The sequence below is a fragment of the Pantherophis guttatus genome, chromosome 4 (genome assembly GCF_059756535.1).
Source record: "Pantherophis guttatus breed Tessera chromosome 4, ASM5975653v1, whole genome shotgun sequence".
Lineage (NCBI taxonomy): Eukaryota > Metazoa > Chordata > Lepidosauria > Squamata > Colubridae > Pantherophis > Pantherophis guttatus.
In genome coordinates, this window is record NC_142066.1 from 429,697 (window position 1) to 451,363 (window position 21,667).

Below are 21,667 nucleotides of genomic sequence, written 5' to 3' on the forward strand. Positions count from 1 at the left end.
GCGGCCGTCGGGAGCCGAATGAGAATAGGGAGGCAGAGACAGCGAGACCCCAGCCAAAGGGGGCGGAGCCAGAAGGATAGCGTTCGCCTATGAGAGGCCGGACATGCGGAAAGCGGCCAATTAGAAAGGTCCTGGCCGAGACGTTCCACGCCCGACAGCCAATCCCGTTTAAAAGCTTCCTGACTCTTCCTCCTTTTGCTCCAATCGAATGCCCGGGATGGAAGGGAACTGGGACCTGTGCGAAAGCGTCTCGGTCCAACCAATCGCTTACGAGGGAGGCAGATTCCTCCGGATCCAATTTGCCTGACCGACACGTGAAACTGCTGCGCACGTGCCTCTGTCGCCCTATCACATTCAAGGAGGCAGGTAGGGAAACGATTGATTTAGCTGGCGAGTCGACAACGGGCGTATCACGGCGCGTAGAATCGAGAGAAGGCAGGCCTCCCTCTGACGGATGGCTGAGCTGCCAATCAACAGGCGCTCGGCTCCTGGCGGCAAGCGGTTGAAAGCCGAGCGACCAGCCTCGATAGGGGAGAATGGCAGCCACGGCAGCCAGTCACCGGCCACACGGCCTCTCAGTGGAGCTTGTCGACCAATCGGGACAAAAGGCGCCTCAGGGGAGGCGGGCCCAAGCCTGAGGAAAGGCGCGGCCTCGGGAAACGGAGGGAAATAGGCGCGGGCACGGGGTCCCCGGGGCATAAGCAGAGTGCCTCGGCCGGATGCCTAATGGATAGCCGTAGATGCACCGTGGCTGCAGCCAAAACTGCTGAAAAGCCCCCGGGAGCCTCCGCAGGTTCGCCAATGACTTGAGGAGCGCTTGTCCTGCGCGGGTCGCAGCCGGAGGGGAAACTTGAACGGCTCTCGACTGTCTAAAAATGATTTTTAGAGTGTTGGTTTTTTTTTTGCCAAGCCCACCGTTATAAATAACCCAGAACAAGCCTAACACTCCCCCATCCTCTGTTTCCCCCCCCCCCCCAACAACCAACCCTGGGACGAAGAGAGGCCCAGCCGCCTTCCAGCCCTGTCAGGATTAGAACTCGGTCCCCTGGCTCCTAGGAGAGGCGACCGCCGGGCCAAGCTCTCCCCCGGGCAGCCTCTCCACACGAACCCCAAGAATGGTGAAGGCTCCGTTTTGTCGGAAACGTCACGTGGGGGGGGCAGGGGGGAGGACTAGATGGCCTCCAAGGCCCCTTCCTACTGTTAACTACCCTGGGCCTTTTAAGAGGGGCCCGGGGGGTTCTGGGAGTTGAGGCCCACCGCTCTTCAAAAGCCAAGAGGGCCCAGCTATTGCTCTGCCTGCCAGGTCCCCGGAAGGGCCTTGACCCGCAGGGGCCGATGGAGCCGCCCTGGGGTCTCATAGAAGGTGGCCGGCAGCCCCACAGGCAGGCTTCCCAGGCCCAGACCTGCAAGGTGGGCAGCCAAGGGCTCTGCCCTTCCTGCACCCCCACCGGCTGCAACCGGCCTCTGGGCTGACCAGGATGCCCTGAGGAGGAGGCCCCCCCCTCCGGACACCCCTATCCGTGGGGGGGGGCATTCTCTCAAGGGACAGGGGTTGCCTTTATTCTCGGCTTAGCCAGGGAGGGGGTGTCTCTCAGCTTCCCCTCCTAAACGGAGCGCCTGCCTGCTGCTTTATTCTATAATTTCCTCTCAACAGTAGCGGGAAATGCTGGATGTCACATCTAACATAGGTATTCCTTGACTTACGACCGAAATGGAAGCCGCCGTTTCCATTGCTAAGCAAGACAGTCGTTAAGTGAGTTTTGCCCCATTTTTTACAACCTTCCCACAGTTGTTAAGTGAATTGCCGCAGTCGTTAATTTAGTCACATGGTTGTTTAGTGAACTTGGCTTCTCCATTGACTTGGTTTGTGGCAGAAAATTGCAAAAGGGGACCACGGGACATAGTTGCCCGGCATCCAGATTTTGATTAAGTGGCCACAGGGAGGTTGCAATGGTCAGGTGAAAAACGGTCATAAATCTGTTTCTTTAGTGCAGTCATACCGTAGCTTTGAACGGTCACTAAACGAATGGTTGTTAAGTGGAAGACTACCTGTACATCAGGAAGTAGGAGAAACCTCTTGGGAGAAACTAAGTGGCATGGTGGTGTGTGCCACGGGGTTACCCTTGATCAGTGAATCCTGTTGGTGTCCAACACACCATTCTTCCTTGTGCAGCCAAAAAAGGCCCAGGTCTCTGGAGGTTCAGTCCGTGCCCGCTTGCTGGCTCAGAGGAGAATGCCTTCTGCTGTGCCACCCACACAGCCAGGCTCTCGCATCTGTCACGGCCGCAGCACTGCAACATTGCATTCGTGTCAATTGAGAATAGAGGAGGAAAACCCGGGAGTTTATGAACCGGGTTCATGGCGGCTGGGGGGAGGGCGGGGAATGGGTGGCTGTTTGGATAGGGAAACAACTCTGCTATACAGTTGAAATTGTACTGTGATTACTAATTGAATTGCTCACAACTACTGAGACTTGTACCCACGGTATAATACATCTGATGAAGTGAGCCACAGATCACGAAAGCTTAGGGTTTCCCATGGATTTGTCAGCCTGGAAAGTAGCTACCAGATTCCTGCTGGCTTCTGTCAGCTAACTTGGTTTTAATCTGACAACTGCATGTAAGTCTTGTGCTTTTCTTTTCCACTCCACTATGTTTCCTCATGTTCTAATTCTCAGGTTTCCCATGCCCACTGAAGGGAAAGCTCCAGCCCATGTTGGACTCAGGGGATTGCAGCAAAGCGTTTGCAAGTAAGAGCATGGATAAGAAAACCCAGAGTGCCAATAAAGGAGAATATTTGTAGCTGAGGGTTGAAGCCCAGAGTGCCAGCTGGTGGTGGTGAGGGGATGGGGCCTGGGATCAGGCAAGAAGGTGGAAAGAACCCAAATGGCTCAGAGCCCGGGCACTTCATGTTCTCAGGAATAAGATTCTGACTGGAACCCCAGCAGGCTCTAGAATTCCTGAGTTCTCTGCCAAGGCAGGGAATCCAGTGGGTGGACGAAGCTTTTCATCTGAACTCAGCAAGGGGTTTGGGAAGAGCCAACTGTTCTTTCTGATCACCTTTGAGTATTGCTTTGGTAAATGCAAATATTTCCACAGTCTCTTCAATACATTTGGGAAGCTTTAAAAAATAACCTTCCTAATCACTTAATTCCCTCTACCCCCCCCCAAAAATGACCTCATAAGAATTTACAGGAATTAAGCTAAGCCCTCCCAATGACTGCAAGTAGCAAAGGCTGCAATGAAGAAAAAAACCCCAAAGGAAATTCCTTTTTATCAGTCGCAACAACCCCAAAATGCAGGCTGGAAAGAGCTTGGCCAGGAGTTCTTAACAGGAAAACTCACAATGATTTCAAGGAGAGGAAGGCTGGCTTCTGGTTCCTGCCCCTTAATGTGTCTTATGCAGCAATTTGAAAGAAACTCTCAGCACAGGGAGAGCCAGAGCCACCGTTTGTGGGATCCCTGCCCCTCAGGCTAATCTTTGACCCGAAGGCTAGATCGATCTCTCGTGTCCAGCTCACAAAGCATGCCCCAGATGGGTGCTGATGTCACAGTGCCCCAGTTACCAGGGGAAACCCAGTCTCTGTGAAGCCATCAAGACGGCCATTATCACATAGGGCTATGTCCCCCAGGGTGACAGGCTTGGTGGGCAGAGGCCTTCAAAAGCCTTGGCCATGCTGGGCTCAGCAGCAAGGGTGGGTCTGAGAGCTCACACCCACCGCAGAGTCTACGGCTGGGTGGGCAGACATGAGCGACAGGCGCATCGCCCGAAAATTCAGGAGGAGAAAGCCCCAGCGCTTCTCCCTCATCTCTAGCACTGAAGAGCCGCTTGGAGTGAGCATTTGGACCGCAGGGCGTGGAGGACGAGGAAAACTATGAGGAAGTGCTGGGGGGGGAAGGGAGGGTGGCAGGAAGTTGCTGAATGAGGGAGGGGCTTTCTCTGTGAGCTTGGCGTGCAAAATTTCCACTTCTCCCCTTCCTCGTTTGCATATGCAAATTAATTTACAAGCCTTACGCACCTTCTTTTAAAGCTGGAGAATTCCATAGCGATGGACTTTTATTGCAAACGTTACCTTTAATCAGAACAAGTTAGTCAGACCTGTGACTCACAATCTTTTGCAAAAAAAAATCTTGAAAAGCAGACTCGTGTGGAGTTTGGCAAATTCGACTGACCTTATTTCAAAATGTTTTTAGATCCAAGTAACAGTACAACAGAGCAACTGCAAAAAAAAAAGGTAAACTTGTCCTAAGCATGCAAAAAAAGTCTTATGAATCAGCTATAATGAAGTTGAGTCACTTTTCAGACATGTAAAGGACTGTTTCCTCCGAAATTAGGAGCTCCCTCTTTACCTGGTCAGTCCTGCCACCTGGTGCCCATTGTAGGAACCGCACCCAGAACGTTGCGTTCCCCTCCCCTTTCTCTGCCCAAGAAGCCAGGGTCCTCTGGGTTTAATTGATCATGGCTGCTTCCATAAAGGAATCCGGGGAATCTCAGGTTTCTGCGAGGTCAAAGATTGGGCGCCTTGTCTTGGAGTTTTAGAAGTAGCAGGAGTGAGGCGGATGCTTCTTATTTCTTCTTTGGCTTTTCACGATGGTACGTCAGGCATAAGTCCACCAGGTCACTACCTGCCAGGGAAGATCTTTGCCCACTGAGCTGACTCCCGAGCAGCTGCTAAGGGCCCTCCAGACCCCTTGAGAGATGAAGCACTGGGAGATCCAGGATAAGGGGGCTCTTGGCTCCTCTCTTCTGCCTACAGCAGCCCAAGAAGAAGCGGCGCAGCTCATCCACGGAGGCCACGGAAGACAAGAAGACCAGGGGAGAATCCGCCTCTATCCAGCTCTTCCCTCCCGAGCTGGTGGGTGAGCCTTGGGCAGGAGAAGAGAAGGGGGCACAGAGGGGCAATATATCAGCTGTGCCTGAGGAAGGCCGGGGACGCGTCCTGACTGGCTCCCGCTCCTCTTCCAGTTGTACTACATCATCTCCTTCCTGCCAGTGAGGGACCTGGTGGCTCTCGGCCAGACCTGCCGGTATTTCTATGAAGTTTGCGACAGTGAGGGGGTCTGGCAGCGGATCTGCCGCCGTCTTTCCCCTCGGCTGCGGGATGAGAATTCGGGTGGCAGCCGGCCGTGGAAGAGATCAGCCATCCTCAACTGTCAGTATAGCGTGGTGTGAAGCGGAGGGAAGGGAAGGGAAGGAGGGAGGAGCAAGAGCCGGTGTCCTCCGAAGGACGAGGGAAGTGGACCAAGGCTGCGATGGTCTCATCCCCAGGCCCCACCTGGAAGGGAGAGCTCTTGCCCAGTCGGCTCCTCTAGACAGACCCAATTTCCCTGCCCTCGGGCCTCTCTGTCCCACAGACACCAAGGGCTTGTACTTCCAGATGTTCAGCGGCCGGCGGCATTTCGTCAGCAAGACAGTGGCCCCCCTTCTCTCGCACGGCTACCGGAAGTTCTTGCCCACCAAGGACCACATCTTCATCTTGGACTACAACGGCACGCTCTTCTTCCTCAAGAATGCCCTGGTCTCCTCCACCATGGGCCACATCCAGTGGCGCCGGGCCTGCCGCTACATGGTGCTGTGCCGCAGTGCTAAGGACGTACGTGCCTCTGCGGCGGAAGAGGAGAGGGGAGCCAAGTCCTGCGGGCGGGTGTCTTGGCAAACCGGGTGCAGGGGAAACACAGCGCTGGTGGGAGGGAACCAAGCTGCTCTTTTGAAACCCGGTATCCCCTTCTTCTGTTTTGTGCCCAGTCCCTCCTGCCTCCCTGATGGTTTCTTGGTTTCTCCTGAACCGAGAACTACAAAATCATGGGCAGAAAAGAGGGAAATGTCACTGCCAGCCAACTCTCCCCTCTCCTTTCTGCCCTACGGCAGGCGAGAGGAGGCTCGTTCTGTGGCCTCTCGCTTTCCAGAGCAACTTGTGGCTAATGCAGAAAGCGGCCACGGACCCCCGTTCTCTTGCAAGGGGGCTCCCCAAGCTGAGGGCTTTCAGTCTTAACTTCTGGCCATGACTCCCAAGCCTCCTTCCTCTCGGGTCCTTTTCACCACACAGAGTCTCCCCATAAAGCGTCATGCTTTCGTGCCAGGGTTTCTAAACCCAGCCCGGTGTTGCACCTTGTTTGCACAGAGTCTCAATGTCTGGGGCCCTTAAAACAGAAAAGGAGCTGCCCTTTGTGAGAAACTCAGCCACAGATTTGCTGCATGCCCCCTTAAAAGAGCACCCACGCAGGCCTTGCCAGGCTCTTGTTGGCTGGATCCCCTGGAGACCAGACATGAGGATGTGTTCGGAATAACGATGCAGAAAGGGTGGCGGCTGCCCCCCTCCCCTTCCTGCCACAGTCCATGCCACCCGAGGGGGTGACTGAGGGCAGCAGCTTTTCGCAAAGGGCTGGGATGGGAGAGGGAAGTGAGGCCGGAGGAGCCGCTCTCTGGCTCCTCCCCTCTGAGGAGTGACAAAGAGCACCCCCCCCTCTGGAGGACTACAGTGGGGGCTCCTCGCGTGCCAGAGGACTCTTGGTGGCCTTCTCTGCAGCACTTCTGCAGACTCCTTGATCCCTACTGGAATACCTGTTCCAAGAGGAGCAAGTGGGGGTGGGGGGAGAGGGGCATAGGAAACCTCTTCCGTTTCCACCCCCGAGGATTCGCTGCAGCCTCCTGATGCTGGGTGCCTCCTCCTGCCTCTGCCTTGCAGTTTGCCACAGACCCCCGGAATGACACCGTCTACCGCAAGTACCTGTACGTGCTGGCCACCCGGGAGCAGCCGCCCAGCCCTGCCTTGGGGCGCAGCGAGGGCTCTGGCCCGGCCCCCAGCAGCCGCCTCTGTGACTGCGTGGAGGTGTACCTGCAATCCAGTGGGCAGCGGGTGTTCAAGATGACCTTCCATTTCTCCATGAAGTTCAGGCAGATTGTGCTGGTGGGGCAAGAGACCGAAAGGTCCCTCCTGCTCCTGACAGGTGAGAGAGCGAGGAGAGCGGGCACGGGAGCCACGGGGGGGGGGGCGCAAGCCCTCCTTTGGGGGCCCTTCCCAGCATTCAGCCACGGGGGTGGGGGTGGGGGTGCAGGTGGGGACAGAGCCTGCTGCTTTTGCAGGGCCCTGCGTGGGTTTCCCCACAAGCGCAGAGTCCGTGTACTTGAGCATTGACCCGTTTGGCCGTGAAAGGAACCAGCCAGCCGGTTTGTCACCCGAGCCTTTGGGACTGGCCCAAGCTTTCATGCCCGAGGCAGGACTCCCCCTTTGGCTTGTATGGATGCAGCAAAATATTCTTCCCTGCCATCACCTGCCAGGGTGGAATTTTTCTCTTCGCAGAGGAAGGCAAAATCTACAGCTTGGTGGTGAACGAGACGCAGCTGGACCAGCCCCGCTCCTACACGGTGCAGCTGGCCCTTCGCAAAGTCTCCAAGTGCCTCCCCCACATCTCCGTCCGCCACATGCACTCCAACCAGAGCAGCGCCGTCTACCTCACAGGTAAGGCCAAGAGGGCACCTCCTGCCCAAAGCCTCCCCGTCGGGGGGCTCCGGTGGGGCCTGGCTGGAAGGAAGAGGGACAGACAGACAGATATTTAATCTGCTTTTTGATTGTCTTGAGCTGCCTAGCATGGTTCTATGAGACGGGAGGCCATATTGGGGTCTTTTAAAAAGAAATAAATGGGAGCCTTAAGAGGAATCTAGGGGCTGTACAGCATCCGGGTGCAACAGAGACCGACCGGAGGGCCCCCCGATCTATAGAAGGAGGTTGAAGATGAGAAGAGGCCGGCGTGGACCTGGCATGGCAGCCTTTGAGAGAAAGGCGGGGGGGCGGTCAGGACCCAGGCAATTGAAGCACGAAGCAATAGGGCTGGAAACCAAGTGGGGGAGACAGGTGGGCTTGGCAGCAAGCAGTGGAGGCAGAGAAGGGGAAGGGAGAGCAGCTTCCAGTCAAGGCCCATCCAGAGAATCGGGGCCAGATGGAGGGGAAAGAGCCCTTCTGCCCCCACCTGAGGTCGGCTGGACTCTGCTTCTCTCTGGAGCTGGCTTGAAGCCAACTGTGGTCTCCCCATCACAGGCGAAGGCACCGTCTACTTCGAGGTCCACTCCCCTGGGGTTTACCGTGACCTCTTTGGCACCCTGCATGCCTTCGACCCTCTTGATCAGCAGATGCCCCTGGCCCTTTCTCTCCCAGCTAAGGTAACACACAGGTGGGACCTTGGGAAGAGTTTGGCTGACCTGCAGAAGGACTTGTGGTATTGAGATGGGCAGATCCTGGATGAGATGGTGGGCAGGAAGCAAGGAAAGGGCCCAGGCTTACTCCTCCTCACCAACAGGCCCCCCAGCCCCCTCCCTCCCCCTCCTGTTTCCTCCCTCCCCTGTGGAGCCCCATTGCTCTCTCCTTTCTGGGTCGGGGTGGGGGTTCCCCACCATTGCTTTCACCCAGGTTCCTAAGGCAACAATTCCCAAGGGGAGTCTGGAGAGTTAAGCTCGGACTTCCACTTCTAAGGATGTGGCCTGAAAATTAATTTGGCCACTCCCATCCCTACTTGCAGCTCCAGGGAGAGAATGTTGCACATGCTCAGAGGCACCCTTCTATATTTCCACCCTGGACGGCCTCCAGAGACCTATCCATCCTTCCCTCCCGCCCCCTGAAGGCTGCCTCTCTTGCCCCCCAAGTCCGGCTCAGGCTGTCTCAGCCCCGCTGCCTCCCTCCACAGGTGCTCAGCTGCGCCCTGGGTTACAACCACCTGGGCCTGGTGGATGAATTTGGACGGATTTTCATGCAGGGAAATAACCGCTACGGTCAGCTGGGTACGGGGGACAAGATAGACCGCGGGGAGCCTGCCCAGGTACAGTTTCAGCCCCCCCCCCGGCCCGTTTTCCCAGGAGTCTCCCTCACACCGAGCTTTCAGTCTGCAAGCCAAGCTGCTTCTGACGCCCCCACCCCCACCGTGCTTCTGTCCCTCACGGGCTCTTGCGGGGTTTGGGGTGTCCCTACATTTGTCTGGCCAACAGCCCCCCCTTCCCCTCCCCTGGCAGACTGGAACTGGCTGTGCGATGTCAGAGCTTCCCAGGATAACAACTGGAGAAGGAATCCTTAAATCTTGGGCCAGATTTCTGCCTGGAGTGGGAAATGCGTTTCATGGAGGGGGGGCAGTGTGTGGGTGTGGGTGTGAGCAGAGCCCCCAGCCCTGCTCAGAGGCCCTGTCGCTGCCCCCACGCAGGTGCACTACCTGAAATGGCCCCTCGACCTGTGGTGTGGGCTGAACCACACACTGGTGCTGAGCCAGAGCGGGGACTTCAGCAAGGACCTGATGGGCTGTGGCTGTGGCGCAGGGGGGCGCCTGCCAGGATGGCCGAAGGGCAGCGCCTCCTTTGTCCGGCTGCAGATCAAGGTGAGGGGGGCTGGGAGAGCATGGAGGGGGGAACAGGCCGGGGTACCTGGAGGCATTGCCCACCGCCCTTCCCTCCTTGCTTTCGGAGTACCGGCTGCCTCTTTCTCGGGGCCTTCTTAATCGCCCTTCCCCTATGCCCGTGCAGGTGCCGCCCTGTGCCCGCCGTATCTGCTCCACCCGGGAATGCCTCTACATGCTATCCAGCCACGACATCGAGGAGGCGCCTGCCTACCGCGAGTTGCCGGCCAGCAAGGCCGCTGTGGCCCCCGGCGACTCGGAGGCTCTGGCCGCTCGCACCTGCGAAGAGTACCTCAGCCAGCTGCACAAGTGCCCAACGCTGGAGGGGCGCATGGCCAAAATGAAGGAGGCGGTGGGCAGCATGCCCCTCATGACCTTCCAGAAGGACTTCTTCTGGGAGGCTCTGGACATGATCCAGAGGGCGGCCGAACTGCGGGAAGCCCCCCCGTCCAGCTAGCTCATGGACCACGGCTCCCTCTGGCCCCTTTCCCCACCCCCACCCCCGATATCCTTCCCTTATACGCATCATGGATCATGATTGACAGATAGAGAAGACTTCGCACTGAACAATTGGGAATAAATAAAGCACAAGCACAGACCAATGCAGCCTCTGCTGACCCCGGCAGGAGTTGGGGGGGGGCGAGTGACTGGACCGGGTCTTCGGGGGGGGGGGGACTGAAGGGGAAAAGCAGGATGCTCTTTGGTTGAACGTCTTTCGCGTCCTTGGGGACCAAATGTAAAGAAAAAAACCGATGGAACAAGAACTATTGTCACCTTTCGAAAGAGCTGGAACAAGCGGATTAACCACGAGGGCACAACTACACACCAGCCTCCATCGGAAGCTTTTGGCTGGAGCGGAAGGGTTCCACGGGGTCAGTTCAGCAGCCCGGAGCGCATGCACAACCCCCCGCTTCCTCCACGGTCCCTGGGGCCGGTCTGCGGCAGGCAGTGCCCAGGGGAAGAGCTGACCCCTGGAAGGCAAAGCTCTCCATCTGCCCCTGGAAGAAGCCGGGCACAGCTGGCTAGGCCCCCCCAGGGTCTTCGGGCAATCTTTCTGTGGTGGCCGTGCCAAACCTGGGAGCAGCAGAGGCCCAAGGGTGGCAATTGCCATTAGGCGGGTGCCCAGGCCTCCCCAGGACAGGATGGTAATTTGAGGGGCAATGCCATGATGGAGCAGCTCCCTCTGTGAGGAGCAGCCCCCTGGGATGTCCGAAAAAGCTTAAGTAGGGTCGGACCTGGCCTGAACGAAAGGCAGGATTCGGCCAGAGACACCCCATTGTTGTAGCTCTTGACCCACTCTCCTCTTCCGGGGGTGGGAGCCCTTCCAGGCGCCCTTGCAGGGGTAGAGCTCTGCCCGAGGGAGACCCCAGCCCCACAGAGCTGCAGCCGCTTCTCCACAGGCCAGCTGTGTACAATTTGTTCGCCCACCTGATGCTGCATAAAAGGTGCCCCGCATCTGTCCTCACCCCCACCCCTGGGAGGAGGCAGCCAGGAGCAGCGTGTAAGGAAGGAACCAATTTCGGAGCTAAATAAATTGCTTCAGCCCCAAATGCTGAAACCCCTCTGAGCAGATTTGGGCAACTCAAGCCCACCCTGGCCAGAAAGCAGGGCCACCCTGGGACAGGAGAGAAGGGGCTCGGTTCCCTACCCACAAGGGGGTCTCCCACCAGGAAGGTCAGGGGACCCTTCTCTCCCATCAGAATCTCAGCCTGGAGCCTGATTCTCTGCACATGCCCCCCCCTTACACCTCCCAGCAGCTGTTATGAGCCCCCCAGCGACCTCCGTAGCCTTGAGGGCTGAAGGAGGCGAAGGATCTCCTTCCGGGAGGAGCCACGGCCATCCTGGAGCATCCGCCCTTTGGAAAAAGCCACAGGAGAAGCAAAAGGCAGCTGAGGTTTCCACGGCAGTTTTTACTCCCCCCTCCCGCTGAAAAAAACCTAAGCAATGTCCCCATTCTGCGCATGAAAGAGAGCCACTCGGTTTGCACACATATATTTTGGGAGATCCCCTGCCATGCCAGCTGAGAAGGGAAAGGGGGGACGGGCTCAAATGGTCCTCCCAGCCCTTCCTCTTGCAAGCCGCACCTGTTCCTCCTCCTGCAGTCCTGGGTCAGCCCTGCTTGCTTGGCTCTGCCCCTCTTGGAGTGGGGGGACTCTGCCCCTCTCTTCATTTCATGGGCTTGAGTTCCAAAGGAAACTCCTCTCGGTTCAGGTTTTACATGGCGGGAGCCCCGATGGCAGCTGGCGGGGAGTCTGCCTCCTCAGTCCCCCTTCTGGGCTTTGCTCTGGTCTCGGTAGTGGCTGCCATGTGCCTGAACCCCGAACCAGGCGACAATAGTGGCAAGCAGCGCCAGTGCCAGCAGCATCACCCCGAAGGTGGAGAGGAAGGTGGGGGCTCTGGACAGTAGGGGGGGCCCTTCCGCCAGCAGCTCCATCTCCCCCCGGATCATATGCAGCTCATCCAGGATGCTCATGAAGGAGCAGCAGTGGAACCACTGGTGGCTGTGGCCCCAGATGTCGAACTTCCCGGGGCTGAAGCGCTCGGGGGCCTTGCTGACGTTGAAGAGCCCGGAGGCCAGCAGCCAGAGGCAGTGGCGCAGGAAGAGGTGGCCGGTCCCCGGGCTGCCCCCCTGGCCCCAGAGCTTCTGGAAGACTGGCATGGAGACCACCACGAAGGGCAGCAGGAAGATGAGCGTGCGGAGCAGGTACCGGTGGCGGGGGCACCGGCGGCGGGTGCTGCAGCAGGCCAGGGTGCAGAAGAGGGCCACCAGGCAAGAAGCGGGCACATACAGGGTCTCAAACCAGGTGCCCGCATGGCCGGCCACGGCGCACAGCTGGCTGGCACCCTCTGGGTAGCCCGAGGAGGGATTGGCGGGCTCCGGTGCTGCGGGTGGACTGACGTAGTAGAAGTAGGCCAAGGAGGCGCCCACCGTGTAGGCGCTGATGGTACCGTAGTCGATGTAGAAGCAGATCTCCCGGACGGGCAGCGACATGGCGTTGAAGAGGTGCGCCATGCTGCTGGCCGCCAGGAGGCCGCAGACGCCCAGGCAGTAGCTCCAGAGCGGGTAGTAGAAAGGCTCCAGGGGCCCCGGGGGGAGGGGTCCTCCGGGGGCCCGGAAGGGCTCCAGGAAGCAGAAGGCGAAGACCAAGAGGGCCACGAAGTGGGTCCAGAAGTTGCCCGTCTCGTTGGTGGGCCGGAAGGCGGAGAGGAGGCACTGGGCAGCCGAGGAGCCGGGGCAGCGGTAGCCGCTCAGGATGAAGCGCTCGGCCACGCCGGGCGGAACCTCGCTGGAGCGCAGGAGGGGCCCCCGGCAGCCCATCCAGGCCCCGGAGCGCCGCGTGCAGGGCCCCGCTCTGCTCCTCCGCCTCTGCCGCGGGGCCGCCGGGAGCGGCTCCCGCGGGGGCTCGGAGGGGCATCGGCCGCCTGGCGCTCCTTCGGGCAGAGCCGGTTGCCGCCCCGGGGAGAAGCTCGCTGTCTGCCGCCGCGGGACGGGCGGGGAGGGCGCTGAAAACGGGGCCGGTGTGGGCGGGGGAAGAGCCGCGCCGCTTGCCTGCGGGAGCCACGGGCGCTCCGCCGAGCCCATCCGACCGCGGGGAGGGCCCGGGCAGCCGGCTGGTGGTCGCGGCCGATTTGGCGGCAGGGGCGGCCGCTTGAGCTCTGCGCCGAAGCCGAGCGGGGCGAGCAGGTGCCGCTTCCCCGGGGGACTGGGGAGGATGCGGGGCTGGGCGGGCTCCCTCGGCCGCTCCGCCCTCCCTGCCGCTGGGCGGTTGCGGGCACTGAAGGTGGGGGGGCTCCTTCCAGGCTCCCTAGGTGGAAGCTCCGGCGGCCCCCGGCCTGAAACGGCTCCTCGGGACACCTCCGGGCCGCCAACCGTCGCCAGGGCCCGCTGGAAACTGCGCGGCGGCGGAGTGAAGGGCAGCAACCTCCCCCCACCCCCCCCATGGCTCCGAGCTCCGCGCTTCCCCCACCCGGACGGTTTCCTCCCGTGTAAGGCGCCCCCTCCCCCGCCTTTCCTCTCCGCGGCGAGGCCCGCAGGGAGCCTCCGAGGCCGGAGCTCAGCCAGTTCTACGGGGTTAAAAAGGGGGTGCGGAGAGAAGGAGCGCGCAGGGCAGCCCCGGGTTCAGTCCCCCTTTCCTGGGATGGAGGTGGGGCTCCCAAAGGGCTCTGGAGGAAAAGGCGGCTGGGGCTTTCAGATGGGCAGGAAGGGGGGCAGGGCGGCCCAAAGCGGAGGGGGCTGGGGGGCAGCGCCGTTGGCTCCGGGGTGCAAAGGGAGGGCCGGTGATCCCCTAGAAGGCTGGGACTATTTTTAGCCCTCCCAGTGAAGTCAGCCAGAGGGGAATGCTGCCCCTCCCTCCCTTAAGCCCTGTCATTTTACCGGACCCAGGAAGAGGGTCTTCCCAGGGATGGCCTTTGCCCTCCAGAATGAGACCCTCCCCCAGGTCCATTCTGCCCCCTCCCACCCTGTTGATTTTGCAGTGTCCTGGGGATCTGCTTTTCCCCCCAGCTGTTGGGTAGAAGCCCCCCTCCTTGTGTTTCTTTCTGCAATGGGCTGGACTTCTGGTCGTCTCCCTCTTCTTCCAAAATTTTAATTTTATTTTTCTATAAACTGCCCGGAGTCATTGCAGAGTCCAGCAGAGCCCCAACATTGAAATATTAAAATTAAAATGAAATGCTGCTGTTGCTGACGGGAAGCCGAGTTTTCTCTGCCCCAAGGTGAGCGCCCAGGACCTTCCAGTGCCGTCTGTTTTTAGAAAGCACCCCCAGCCCTGCCCCCCTCCCGTCACCACCCCCACCCGAAGGACAGCTGGGCCATCGCTCTCCCTGGCTGCGGGCCTGGCCGGGTGACTTCAGGACAGCAGGGAAAGGCCAGAGTCTCTCCGCTTTCACCAGCCCCCACATACGCCACAAGGGGGCGCTCAGGCCCTGCTCTCCGAGCCTCGGGCCCTTTGGGGAGGGAAGGAAGGAGGGGAAGCAGGCAGACTCCCCGCTTGCTGTCCCTGGCCCTGGCCCAGGCCTTTGGGGCAGAGACAGCAGGAGGGGTCCTTGTCTTGCCTGTCAGCAGAACTCTGGGAGGAGCCCTTTATCACCTGCCCCACTTTACCAGCCGAGGGCAGAGAGCAGCTGCCAGGGGGCCTGAAAGCCAGAGTCAGAGGGAGAAGCCCAGGCTCCCTCCCCTCCCTGAGCCTCCGACCCTCCTCCTGCAGCCCAGCCCCACTGAGCCCCCCACCCCACCCAGGAACCGCAGCCAAGGAGAAAACTTTTTGGGGAGCTGCTCTTGGGGGTCAGCAGGGGCAGCTGGGGGAGGCCTCCTGCCAAAAGAACAGGGGGCAGCAGCCTTTGGGGACAAAGCAGTGGGCTCCAGCCCTGAGGACTTGGGGGCCAAGGAAGCACCAGGTTGCAGTTTCCAATCCAGGCCGCTGTAGGAGAAATGCGACTGAGCCTGCACTGCTGACGTGGAAGAGACGAGCTGGCAGGGGGGATGGAGCCTTTCTGCAGCCGCCCCAAAGCTGCAAGCCAGATCGGAGCGCTGGCAGGTCCAGTTTGATGGCCATCCCTGGGCCAGGATCCCAGCACTCAGAAATACCCTTGGGAACTGGAGTAGCAGGCCGCGGGATGGGGGGGCAGGTGGGGATGGCAGCCAGAACCACCTTTTTCCCACCTGGCCTTTCCTGCCCCTCACCTGCCCCTAAGCAATTGGGCATCTCCCTGGTGGGGGCTGCATCTACAATGTCGGGCAGCAGGAGGGGGATAAGAGGGATCCCCACAACGTCACGGAACAACAAAGGCTTCCACGTGTGTGTAAAAATACCTTTAAGACAGCGGTGCGGGTGTGAACAACGTAGAACAATAGGTGTCATTCCCCACCCTGGAGTCCGTGAACTGCTTCCCTGCCTGTTTATTGGTTACATGGTTTTGCTTGTGGGCGGGTCCTCAGGTGCGGTTCCTCCTGGCTCGGCCAGTGCAGGGCCGCTTGCTGATGTTGGTGAGAATCTGCTGCTGCTGCGGCCGGAGGGGCACCACGAAGCTGGTGGGGGGCAGCTGCCCGCTTCCGTCGGCCTCCACCCTCCCCATGAAGACATAGCTGGCCCCTGCGGAGGAGAGAGAGAAATGAGGCAGAGGCAGGGGAGAATCCGAACTCAGCTCAGCGGCCGGATTCCCTTACCAGATTTCCCACTAATCTGTGCAGCCGGGCCACTTCTGCCACAGGTGAATGTTGTGTAGTTGTGCAGAGTGTGAAGGGGCTCCCAAGAAGTAGCCTGCCGGCCTCTCACCTTTCTTGAGAATGGGGCACTGTCTGCAGGGCACGTCCAAGCGGAGAGTGGCGGCTTCGGCTGCTTCCGGGGGGAGGCTCAGGGCCCCCTTCTTGTAGGCGTGGATGAGCGTCACGGTGGCTGTGACCCGGGTCCCCTCTCTTCGCTGGAGGGCTTGGACGGTGCCGCTGACCACTGCAAGTGGGATATTGGGGAGAGGGTGAGAGGCTGACCGCGAGGGTGGCCTCTGCCTGGGGACAGGAGGTGCCGTGCAGAGATCTGGGACTTTGGGAATCCCCTCCCCCTCTGATTCTGAGATGACTTTCCTCCCACTACTGGGGGCTACTGTGCAATGGCTCCTGGTGCTGGCAAGGTTGGGAGATGGGAGGCAGGCGGGAAGACAAGCTTACCAAAATCACTGGCGCAGAAGTTGGTCTGCAGGGTCCCCGTCCGCTTGCAGCGTTGCGGGCAGGTGACCTCACCTGGAAGGAGACAAGAAAGGAGCGGAAAGAAAAGGCCAGTGACCCCCTTTGGCCAAGCGTGGTTTCACTGCTTAGAAGGCCAGCGCTCTGCACATGTTTCCTGGTCCAGGCCGGCTTCAGCACCAGCACTGGGCTCGGGACATGGGCCAGGCTGGGAGCAAAGCATCACACACACACACCCCCCTCTCTCCAGAGCTCTTACCTGCAGTGGGAGTCGTGGGGCCTGCAGTGTCAGGACGGGCTTGGGCTGTCGGCTTGGGGCGCGGAGCCGGCTTGGGTCGGTCTGCAGGCTTGCTGGGAGGTTTGGGCTTAGGGGGCACAGGCTTCCTGCTGGTCTGCGTGGGCCTGGAGCCTGGGAAAACTGGGATCACGGGCTGGGTCCTGGTGGCATCCACCGGCTCATCGTGACTCTTCATCACGTACGAGGCAGAAAATCCATCGGCCGTAACGCTCAGATCTGAGACAAACTGGATCAGAAGCTCGTTGCCATCCGAGCGGATGGAGCTGCAGGGAGGAAGGCAGGGAAGAAGCACCCACGTGCCCAGCCAGTCTGAACTGAGCTCCGTGGCCGGAGTCCTTTTGGCGAGGGCAGCCTTGGGGGCCGAGGAGGACCCGTTTATGAGAAGGCCCCTTAAGCTGCCGAAAAAGGAGGCTCTCCAGCTCCAATGAGTAGGGCCACGGAGGCACACCTGTTTTGCTGTCACGCATGGAAACACACCTGGGTGACTTGTCTCCACAGAATTTGCCAATGCGGCGCGAGTCGTCTTGCTCCCCGCCATTGAAGACGGCCACGTAGTCATATCGGCAATAGGTGTCAAACTCCACATCAAACTTCCCAAAAGTCAGGACGATCACCTAGGCCGGAGGAGAGCCAAGGGGTCACCCTCCCACTCCTCGGTTGGGATGAGGAGGGAGGGCTTGCAATTCTCTGCCCCCAGCAAAGGGGAGGGCCAGGGAGCCTCCCGCCACTTTACCTGGCCTTGTGGGGCAATGATGTGCCAGGAGCAGCTGATGCCAGGTGGGTAGTCACTCTCAGGCCAGTTGGGGGTCTTGAGAGACCCTTGGCTTTTCTCAAGCTTCCCCCCACAGAACTGGTTTTCTGCAAGACAAGAAACGGGGGTTAGTGAGAAGAAGGAGCCCCAGGCCTCTGCAGGGGCTTCTCCAGCAAGCGATGCTTGGGGGAGGGGGGGAGAGGCTGGCAGTTCTGCTTTTTTATTATATTTATTTAGATTTATCTGTCCTCCCACTCGCAGCGACTCTGGGCTTTCTCATGTATAATGCAGCTGTCGGGACAAGACCCTGACTTTCGGCTTTTCAAAGGGCCCACAAGAACGCAGCCCTTTGGGGTCAAACCTCCATTTTTTTTTAAACTGAATATATGGAAGTGAATTTAGCACCATGGAAGCTGCAGCGATAGGCAAGTGCCCAGGCCAGGCATAGTCATCTTTTGGGTAGTTCTGGAGGAAGGAAGCCAAACTGTTGCCTTCAGAAGTTGTGGGAGCTTCATCACCGGAGGCTTTCAAGAAGAGATTGGACTGCCATTTGTCAGAAATGGTGCAGGGTCTCCTGCTTGGGTGGGGGGGGAGCGGGGTTGGACTAGATGACCTACAAGGTCCCTTCAAACTCTGTTAATCTGTTCAAGTGCCTGATCCAACTCGGGACAGACATTCTCACATTCTATAAACCTGGGCCAGGCACGTGTTTAACCATGGGCAGGGGCTCAGCATAAACACACATGCCAAGACACACAGACCCAGGGCTCCTACGGTCAGAGATGTTTAGGGGTTCCAGCAGACACATGTCCGCATGCAATCATCGCTCTCTCCGCCTAGAACGGGGAGCGTCCAACCTTGGCAACTTGAAGACCGCTGGACTTCTACTCCTCAGATTCTGGGAACGGAAGTTCACAGGTCTTAAAGTTGCCAGAGTTGGACACTCTTCTTCTAGAGCCAGGAGATAAAATCCATCCTGCACGCATCCCTGCCTGGGTGCTGCCAATCCACACCAGGAGGAGGGATCTGGGCACTCAGCTAAACCCTCTGGGACAGCCTACTTTTGGGGGCGGGGCGGGGCCAGAGGGGAAGAGCCGGCAGGAATGCTGGCTGAAGTCTCGGGAGGGCCTCTGGGGCTGGGCTGCGAGGGGAGGGGAGGGGAGGGGGGGTGCTGCACAGAGAGAGGCCGGGGAGGGGAGCAAAAGAGCAAAACATTCATTTTGGAGACCACAGAATTCTCGCTAATGACCAGTTAGGACGGAAGTGGAAGCGGGGAGCCGCTGAGCCTTGTCCAGCTGGACGTGGGAGGCAAAGAATGCTTGGAAGGAGGAGGGGGCGGGGGGGGGGGGCTTAGCTGGGCTGCCGCTTTTTGCCTTGCAAGCCCAGCCGGACCTCCCATTCCTGAGACACTTTGGCAGCAACTGAGCAGCAGCGTCACTCCCCCCCCCCATGCCCTCCCCCAAAGCCTTACATTGCTTAACGCATTGTAAGCCGCCCTGAGTCTCCGGAGAAGGGCGGCATATAAATCAAATTAAAAAAAAAAAAAGCCAAGCCAAGTGCTGGTCTCTCTTCAGAGGCTTCGGAGGCTGCCAGGCTGAAGATGGGGGGTGGGGGTGGGGGTGCCGTGGGGGCGGGGATTCCCATACTCACCAACCCAACAGGGCAGGGCTCTTGGCAGCGGCGGGGGGGGGGGGGAGGCTGGAGCCTCCTTGCTGAGGGATACCCCCCGACTAGACTGAAAGGCCAGCTCCTCTTTTGCTCCACCCACCTCTGGCTCAGGACCGCTGATCCTCCCGTCCTCCATCCCAGCCTGTCCGGGAAACATCTGGGGAGCCAGCTACCCCCCCCCTCGACTCAGCCGCAGGCATTCCTGTGGCCGGCTGCACCCCGGTCCCTGTAGAAGGCCAGCATCCTTGGCCTGCCAGTTGCCCCCCCTCCCCTCGCCTTCCTTGGCTTCGTAGCGCTTGTCCAGGGGGTGGAGGGTCACCCCAGCACAGCTTGGGAAGCTCTCGGGGCGGCCCCCCAGCAGGGAGAGCGGCCCTTACCGTCCACGTGGGGGAGGCCGCCACTGAACCAGACGAGGAAGCCTCTGCCGCCGGTCCCTTCGTCGGAGACCATCCGCAGCAGCATCCGGCGGCTGGTGGCCAGGATGGCCCCGGGGCGGAAGGTCCCGCAGAAGCGGCCCAGGCGCTGCGACTCCAGGGCTGCGTGCCCGTTGAACACCTCCAGGTAGTCGTAGCGGCAGATCGGGTCGGGTTCCAGGTCGAAGACACGGAAGGAGAGCATCACCACCTGCCCCTCGGGCACCTGGAGGGCAGAGGGCGTCAGCCGGGCTCCCCGTTCCCTTCCTTCCCTCCGCAGGCGATGGGAGAACGGGGGCCGGGGAGGGGTGGCCTTACCGTGATGGTCCAGGTGCAGGTCTGGCCGTGCGGGTAGTGCTCGGGGAAGCCCTCGCTGGCCAGGTAGCCGTTGCTGGCGTTGTAGTCGCCGCCGCAGAGGAAAACGGGCCTGCCGGCGAGAGGGTAGAGATTGCGGGACCCCCGACGCCTCCCCTCCCTCCCTGGGCGAGCCCGGCCTGACCTCCCGGCCTGGAGCGGATCCCCTTCCCCGCCGCCCCGTTCAGAGGCGCCGGGATTCCGCTTGGCTCGCCTGCCGAAAGCCTCTCGGAGCGCCCGCCCGTCCCTTCGACGGGGAGCGGGCAGGGGCGGCGTAAGGTGGGTCTACCTGGTCTGGTTGGTGGCGGGGGCGGGGGAGGCCGAGGGGCTCTGGCCGCGGCTCAGCTGCGACAGGCAGAGCAGCAGGAGGGCCGGGAGGACGAGCTGCATCGTGGCGGCGGCGTCGGGGCGCTTGGAGGAGTAGTTGCGGGGCCGGAGCGGGAGCGCTTATGGCAGGCTGGCGGGCGAGGGGAGGGACCGCGGGACGTGGCTGCGAGGGGGGCGGGCGGGGGCGGGCGGAGGAGCAGCCCCGACCCCGAAAGGCCCCGGAGGCGGAGGGGGACAGGGCTGGCGGCCCTGCCGAGCATGTGCAGAGGGCCCTGGGCGGCTGGCCCGGCCTTAACCAAAAGCCGTCTAAGAAGCTGCCCAGCCGCCCCGGGACAGCGCTCTCTTCGCTTCTCACAGCTATCGGGCCGCCGCCGTTAACGCGAGTCCTGCGAAAAACAGGCCCCACCCCACGCCTGGCGCTGAGCCGGAGGGGGGACCCCCCGTCGGAATATGACGTGGCGGGCAGCTCCTGCCAACCGGGAGGCGCGGACGGGGGCTTGCTGGGGGTGGGGGGAGCGCCAATAGACAGGCGCCGGGAGGAAGCGAGCCCGCTGGTGGTGCGCGGGGGTCCCGCCGCCTCTGACGCTGCCTCCCCCTCCCCTCCGTTCCCCAGGTTGGGCTAGCCTCTGAGCACGTCCCGAGTGCAGCACGCGCTCTCCTGCCGGACCGGTTGGCAAACAGACCCCTACCCAGCCCAGGCAGCTCCCCACGCTGCAGAGATGCCCTCCCCGCCTGTAGGAGTGCAAAAGGCAAAAAAAATGGAAATGGATGAAAAACAAACTTCTGGAATAGAGAGATTTCCTTCGGGATGGCCCCCATTCGGGGTGGGGGTGGGGGTTCAAAGCCTTGGGGGAAAGATGCCCCAGAAGGCAGGTCCTGCATCCGAGTTATCTTCCTGGGTCCTGCCAGGGCACCCGCTTCATAGACAGAACGGGCAGGGCCCCCCTCTGTCAAGCCTCTGGGCTAAAACGGGGGGGGAGAGTGAGGAAGGCAGCTGGTTCTAGGCATTGCAGCTGCTGGGAAGGAGGATCTAGAAACAAGGACGTTCCACCACGGCAACTTGGAGACCTGTGGACTTCAACTCCCACAATTCCCCAGCACAGGAATTCTGTGGCTCAGGAACTCTGGGAGCGGGAAGTCCACAGGTTTTAAAGTTTCTAAAGGGCAACTCCCTGATCTAGGGGGATAATCAGCCCCTTGGCATGCACCAGGAGGAATTGGGGGGGGGGCAGCGAGGCTCCAGTCACCCCCTCCTGCAGATGCTGAGGTAGGAACCTTTCAGAGCAGTGGTGGGTTTCAAAAATTACTACTGGTTCTGTGGGTGTGGCTTGGTGGGCGTGGCAGGGGAAGGTTACTGCAAAATCCCCATTTCCTCCCGATCAGCTAGGACTTGGGAGGCAGAGAATAGATGGGGGTGGGGCCAGTCAGAATTTTTACTACTGGTTCTCCAAACTACTCAAAATTTCTGCTACCGGTTCTCCAGAACTGGCCAGAACCTGCTGAAACCCCCCTCTGTTGCAGAGTGAAGCAAGGGCAGCCCCAGATAGAACGCAGTAGTCTAGGACCAGCCCGTGGAAGGCCTCCCAGCCGCAGCTGCCACCTGCCCTTCCAGCAGGGGCTGTGAGGACCCCCAGATTACGCACCTGTTCTTTCTGGGGCAGAGAAAAAGGAAACCGTCCCTGCTCAGGTAGAGCCGCAGCCTGTCCTTCCCCATCTGGGTCCCTGCGCATGGATGAGCCCTGATCTCGAGTGGCAGGTGACTCAGCACCCCCCCACCCACGTTATAGAAGAGTCAGGCCTTGGCGG

General features: G+C 60.2%; 3 protein-coding genes across 10 annotated transcripts; 1 reads left to right on the forward strand and 2 right to left on the reverse strand.

Moving 5' to 3' along the window:
* Window positions 1-17: 17 nt before the first annotated feature.
* Window positions 18-9,976, forward strand: FBXO24 (F-box protein 24). 8 transcript variants are annotated; one of them, XM_060684714.2, is made up of 11 exons: window positions 18-366; window positions 2,678-2,749; window positions 4,757-4,855; window positions 4,966-5,152; window positions 5,378-5,593; window positions 6,686-6,947; window positions 7,301-7,459; window positions 8,036-8,157; window positions 8,679-8,810; window positions 9,186-9,356; window positions 9,502-9,976. In XM_060684714.2, the coding sequence occupies exons 4-11, from the start codon at window positions 5,036-5,038 to the stop codon at window positions 9,829-9,831; spliced, it is 1,509 nt and encodes a 502-aa protein (XP_060540697.1). In that variant the 5' UTR covers window positions 18-366; window positions 2,678-2,749; window positions 4,757-4,855; window positions 4,966-5,035; the 3' UTR covers window positions 9,832-9,976. The 8 variants fall into 8 exon arrangements, with proteins under 8 accessions (XP_060540697.1, XP_087749863.1, XP_034286747.1 ...); XM_087893737.1 differs by lacking the exon at window positions 18-366 and adding an exon at window positions 687-793; XM_034430856.3 differs by lacking the exons at window positions 18-366; window positions 2,678-2,749 and adding an exon at window positions 3,567-3,833 and having other exon boundaries at window positions 5,355-5,593.
* Window positions 9,977-11,350: 1,374 nt separating this feature from the next.
* LOC117673461 (membrane progestin receptor epsilon-like) lies at window positions 11,351-13,561 on the reverse strand. The gene has a single exon (XM_034430861.3). It carries the CDS (start codon window positions 12,955-12,957, stop codon window positions 11,635-11,637), a length of 1,323 nt encoding a protein of 440 aa, XP_034286752.2. The 5' UTR covers window positions 12,958-13,561; the 3' UTR covers window positions 11,351-11,634.
* Window positions 13,562-15,168: 1,607 nt separating this feature from the next.
* Window positions 15,169-20,626, reverse strand: PCOLCE (procollagen C-endopeptidase enhancer). Its single transcript, XM_034430860.3, has 9 exons — window positions 19,824-20,626; window positions 19,499-19,607; window positions 19,145-19,406; window positions 17,082-17,206; window positions 16,826-16,962; window positions 16,310-16,611; window positions 16,036-16,107; window positions 15,647-15,820; window positions 15,169-15,463 (listed from the first exon to the last, which is right to left on the reverse strand). The coding sequence occupies exons 1-9, from the start codon at window positions 19,922-19,924 to the stop codon at window positions 15,306-15,308; spliced, it is 1,440 nt and encodes a 479-aa protein (XP_034286751.2). The 5' UTR covers window positions 19,925-20,626; the 3' UTR covers window positions 15,169-15,305.
* Between the last annotated feature and the right edge of the window lie 1,041 nt (window positions 20,627-21,667).